This window comes from Grammomys surdaster, unplaced genomic scaffold (genome assembly GCF_004785775.1).
Source record: "Grammomys surdaster isolate TR1022 unplaced genomic scaffold, NIH_TR_1.0 213, whole genome shotgun sequence".
NCBI lineage: Eukaryota > Metazoa > Chordata > Mammalia > Rodentia > Muridae > Grammomys > Grammomys surdaster.
In genome coordinates this window covers 10,921,981-10,927,633 of record NW_021604658.1, presented here as the reverse complement: position 1 = coordinate 10,927,633, position 5,653 = coordinate 10,921,981, and the positions used below count along the sequence as shown (strand labels likewise).

Below are 5,653 nucleotides of genomic sequence, written 5' to 3'. Positions count from 1 at the left end.
CCGAGAGCTGCACTTCTGGCTTCTGACCTCTGGCTCTTGTCCCCCTTGTTTACTTCAGTTCTCACCTTCAGCTACCTAGGATAGGTCACCCCAGCCCTCCTCTGTCCCTCACTTCCCTCCAGGCTGTCATCTCTTTGGCCTCTCTAGGTTGTTTATGGAACCACAGAGAACAGTCCCGTGACCTTCATGAACTTTCCCGAGGACACCCTGGAGCAGAAGGCTGGGAGCGTGGGCAGAATTATGCCTCACACAGAGGTGAGCCCCTGACGGATGCCCTCAGCACCCACCTCCCACCACTTGAGGGCAGTTTTAGGGCTTACCACCAGACACCCAAACAACTCACTCAAATATAGAGGGCCCCAGCAATGGGGGCTTGTTGGACCTGGCCCCGCTTTGTGGGCTGAGGCGGGAAGAGCTGGAGGGGGGAGCTGGGACAGCAGCCCTGAACAGCCGCCAGCCGAACCTCTCCTTAGCCACCCTTCCTGTCTGAGGTGTGTTTTTGCCAAGCCCACTGTCTGTCTTGGGCAGCTAGGCCAGTCTCAAAAAGGAGCCAGAACACAGGGATTTTTTTTTCCCTTATGTAGCTTTATTTCCCCCAGGCCTTTGCCTCTCACTCTTCTCTTCTCTGAGCTTGACCTCTTCTTTGCCCAAGGTGTGTGTCCCTTGAAGGTCCCTTACACTTCAAAGGCCCCAGAATCCTCCTCAGTCTCAGACTCCTAGCTGTGACTCTTCTCTGGCTCCAACCATGTAGCTTTATTCAGATATGATTGAGTGTCCATGCCTCTCTGGGGTAACTTGGAGGATGCCCACACACTGGTTCTTCTCAGCTTCTCAGCCACCCTCTTTGGGATGTACCCTGAGGTTTGTCAGGGAGACAGCCTTCTCCCCATCCCTCAAAGGCAGACATGGAAGTACCCAGACCCACCTTCCCTTGGCTCATTGGCTGTGGCTCTTTGTCTGGTGGGATTGCGGGTTCTCTCTCTCTCTCTCCCGATCACGTGGCACTGCCCTGCCGTCATCTTCAGCTTCTTTGTTGCCCTGTGGGAAAAGAGGAGAGACAGTGGTTGTCCCCTCTACATGGTTTATAATTCAGCATCTGGCATGGCGCTCCACAGGCCTCCTTTAAGACTGCTTACTACCCAGCCCTGTCCCCAGCATCCCATGTAAAAATACAGCCAGGGCAGGAATTTAAAAGGCACGTGGCATCCCTCCATACACACTCCCCATGGTTCTGGCCCGATGTGGGTCTCTTCATGGAAATGGATCTATTCTATCCTCTCTTTCCTTTCTCTGGACTGGGATGAGTAGGGCCAGAAGCTTCATTTCTGAGAGGGTGAGGAGAAGAAACAACCCCCCCCATCCCCAACCCTCACCCCCATCCCACCCCTATCTCCAAGGAGCCTATCCCCAAAGCAAGAGCTCGGGAGGCTCAAGCTGAAAACTCACCTGTCCCAGGCCCAGATCGTGAACATGGAGACAGGGGAGCTGACCAAACTGAACATGCCTGGGGAGCTGTACATCCGAGGGTACTGCGTCATGCAGGGCTACTGGGGCGAGCCACAGAAGACCTTTGAAACGGTTGGACAAGACAAGTGGTATCGGACAGGGTGAGATACAGAGACAATGTGGACACTGGCTACCAAATGAGGCTGGGGGTCTAAGGCTGAGCTAGGAGAACTGAACTAGCACACAGAGGAAAATGGGAATTAGCAGGATCCCCCTTGACCTAGAGACTTGGTTTCCAAAATTTGTCTGGGCGTGTAGGTTAGTAATGGGTCTAGTTCTTGGATGCTATATGGGAAACTGTAGATTCAGTCCCCAGTGTTGGGGTGGGGGGGGGGGCTCCTCCAAGGCTCACTGGAGATGTATCTTAGTCTCCTTATCTACTAGGCATGAGCTACTGGATTCAGTCTTCAGGACCACATAAACCGGCATGGTGAACGTGCCTGTAACCCCAACACATGGTAGAGAGGAGTCATAGGATCAGAAGTTCAAGATTATCCTTACCTATATAGTGAGTTGAGAGCTAGCCTGAGCTACGAGAGACCATGTGTCCAAAAATGGGGAAAAAAATAGATTGTAGATGCAGCTCTGTGGTAGAGTGCTGCTTGCCTAGTATGCATGTAGCCCTGGGTTCTATCCCCCACAGGGTCTCATAGTCCCCAGGGCATGGTGGTGCATGTGTTTGTAATCACAGGAGTATTCAATGTTCAAGGTCACCTTCCTGAGACTCAGTCTCAAAACAAGCAACAAGAACAAAATTTCCCCAAGTCAAAATGTGTGTCATGGGGTGAACCTGCTTCTCTCAGAGATAAGACACCAGGGTAACACACAACTTTTGCATCTCCAGAATCCGAGCCAGTTTTCAGTGTGTTGTTTATTAATGAGCGGACCAGGACAAGAGCGGCGAGCTCTTACCCTCTGCGTCAGCAGTCTGGTCCCTAGGTTTCTTTTTTCTTTTTTTCTTTTTTCATTTCTTTTCTCCTTTTCAGCCCAGAGCTGAGGACTGAACCCAAGGCCTTGTGCTTGCTAGGCAAGTGCTCTATTACTGAACCAAACCCCCGACCCATCCACGTGTCCTTTATTAGGTCCGCACATTCTCCGTATACACCTGCTATGTGCCATTGTGGTTTTCCACTGGACGGGCCAGTAGGAAACAAGATGAGAGAGGGCTTGCTTCTCCTTCCCAAGCATGTCTGGTGGAAGGAGACAGAGAATTTCAGACATCAAAAAAAAAAAATATATCAAATGGGGTCACAGGAGGGGAAGTGGCTGTGGTGGAGAGACAGGGTCAGAGAAGGCCTCTGGAAACATTTGAGCTGAGACCTAAATGATTCAAAAAAGAAGCCAGCTATAAAGGAGAGCTCTATGTAAATAGGAAGACAGAGGATGCGATGGGTGCTACACTGATTTTTTTTTCCTATCCTTCCAGTCTGGCCTGTAGGCTCCAGAGGTGTTTTTGTTCCTAGGTGTTTGGGACTCCTAGAGTCTAGAGCAGTGGGGGACACACAATAGATGCTCAATAAATGATTCTGTGACAGAGTGAACAAGGAAACTAGTGGGCTAGCCCAGTCAAGCAGAGGCGAGAGGCCACTCCTGGGTGTCTTGTTACAGAGACATTGCGTCGATGGATGAACAGGGCTTCTGTAAGATCGTCGGCCGGTCGAAGGATATGATCATCCGGGGCGGTGAAAATATCTACCCTGCCGAGCTGGAGGACTTCTTCCACAAACACCCACAGGTGCAGGAAGTGCAGGTGAGGCCCTGGGGATCCAGGGTCACTCCCAGGTTAGCTGAAGAAGGGGTTCGCCTTCGGTCTCTGTTGCTGCAATGAAACACCATGATGAAAAGCAAGTTGGGGAGGAAAGGGTTTCTTTCATCTTACACTTCCACATCAGAGTCCATCATCAAAGGGAAGTCAGGGGCTGGAATTTAAGGCAGGAACCTGGAAGCAGGACCTGAAGGAGTGCTATTTACTGGTTTGCTCTCCATAGCTTGCTCAGTCTGCTTTTAAAAACAACACCCAGGACCACTAGCCCAGGGATGGCACCGCCCACAGCTGTCTCTTCCCACAGCAATCATCAATCAAGAAAATATAGCATAGGCTTGCCCAAAGGCCAACATGGTAGGCATATTTGTTTCAGTTGAGGGTCTCTCTGTCCCAAATGACTTTAGCCTGTGTCGAGTTGACATTAAAAACTAGCCAGGTTTGATGTGTGGTATTTGTCTCTGACCTTGGATAGGTGATTGGGGTGAAGGATGAGCGGATGGGGGAGGAAATCTGTGCTTGCATTCGGCTGAAGAGCGGAGAGATCACCACAGAGGAGGAGATCAAAGCTTTCTGCAAAGGGAAGGTGGGAGCCCCAGACACCCCCACTCACTCACCTACCTCTTCCTGTCATTCATCCTGGGTGGCCATGGGGCTGTGCTGCCCTGATGGATCTAACTCCCCAGCCGGATGAACACTCTGACCTTGCCCAGCCTCACACTTTCTCTCTCTGGTCTGCAGATTTCTCACTTTAAGATTCCCCGATACATCGTGTTTGTTGAAGGCTACCCTCTTACCATCTCAGGAAAGGTGTGTGATGTGAAGACTAGAGGGGGCAGGGCAGTGTGGGGTCCTGTGAAGCCTGGCAATAGGAGGACCCAGAAGTCACTTCATCCTGATTTGCCCTGGGCTTTAGCACTTGGCCCCCTTCCCCACTGTCCTTCCCAGGCAAACCAAGGATGGTTGGTTACCATAGCACCCCAGTGTAGACTCTCTCTCATTCCTTGTTTTTCTTCTAGATCCAGAAATTCAAACTCCGAGAGCAGATGGAACAGCATCTAAAACTGTGAATCAAAGGAGGGTCCTCTCAGCCCTCCCAGAACCCTTCAGTCCTCACACACAAAGGAGGGTCCTCCCAGCCCTCCCAGAGCCCCTCAGTCTTCACACACATAGGAGGGTCCTCCCAGCCCTCCCAGAGCCCCTCAGTCCTCCTACACAGAGGAGGGTCCTCCCAGACTTTTCCAGCCCTCTAACACAAAAGAGAGCCCTCCCACACCTTCCCAGCCTTCCAAGGTTCTCCTAAATCCTCCCACACAAAAGAGGGTCCTCCCATACCCTTCCCAGCCCTTCCGGAGCCCCTCAGTCCTTCCACACAGAGGAGGATCTTCCCAGTCCTCTCAGAGCCCCTCAGTCCTCCCACACAGAAGAAAGTTGTCCCAGCCTTCCCAGGGCCCCTCAGTCCACCACAGAGGAGGGTCCTGTGTCCTTCTCATGCCCCTTGTCATCTTTGTGACTTGGTATAAAGATTTCCCTGTTTGGCCAGTGTCTGGCTGGTGTGCTCTCTCTGTAGCCCCTGTGGAATGGAGAAGGGAAGAGACAGGAAGGCAGCCAGCACCTTCAGACCCAATGTCCCAGCCCTTTGCTGTGTATTAGATACTTAATCTAAGCCCCACTCTGTCCTCTTGAAATTTCAAGCCTCTCTCTCTCTCTCTCTCTCTCTCTCTCTCTCTCTCTCTCTCTCTCTCTCTCCCTCCCTCTTTCTTTCTTTTTTTTTTTGTTTTGTTTTCCCTTGAGACTGGATATTCCTCTGTACCACTGGCTGTACAGGGTAGATCAGGATGGTTTTGAACTCACAGAGCTCTCATTGCCTCTGCCTCTGGAGTGCTGAGATCAGTCTTTTGTGCTACCTACCATGCCTGGTTTTTGTATGCCTTACTCATTTAATAATTTTTAAAATTGTGACTACAGATCAGTCATGAAGTAAATGTTTGATTTTTACTTGTTTGTTTTCCAAGGCTGGGAATCTTAAAGGCCCTCACAAGTACATAAGGACCTTTCCACTGGCCTACACTTTAAAGGCCCTCACAAGTACATAAGGACCTTTCCACTGGCCTACACTCCCAGCCCAATAATTATTGATTTTATTTTTGAAATAACAGTTTTGAGTGCTGGAGAGGGGGCTGGAGAGTTCTGGCTGCTCTTCCAGAGGATCCAAGTTGGATTCTCAGCACCCACATTTGGCAGCTCACAGCTACCTTTAAGTCCACCTCCAGAGGACTGATGATCTCTTCTGGCCTCCAAGCCTCCCCCTCCCCCCCCCGAAGTGTGTGGTATATGCTTACATAGACATATGCAAATAAATAAAAATAAATCTGTAAAATAACA

General features: G+C 50.7%; 1 protein-coding gene across 1 annotated transcript in view; it reads left to right on the top strand.

The window, feature by feature from the left end:
- The window catches only part of Acsf2 (acyl-CoA synthetase family member 2), a 41,374-nt gene extending 35,721 nt beyond the window's left edge, over positions 1–5,653 (top strand). Inside the window, exons 11-16 of the mRNA XM_028772400.1 lie at positions 148–255; positions 1,456–1,607; positions 3,115–3,256; positions 3,744–3,854; positions 4,010–4,078; positions 4,288–5,653. Coding sequence (XP_028628233.1) covers positions 148–255; positions 1,456–1,607; positions 3,115–3,256; positions 3,744–3,854; positions 4,010–4,078; positions 4,288–4,338 — 633 coding nt within the window. The 3' untranslated portion in view covers positions 4,339–5,653. The remainder of the gene's footprint in view (positions 1–147; positions 256–1,455; positions 1,608–3,114; positions 3,257–3,743; positions 3,855–4,009; positions 4,079–4,287) is intronic.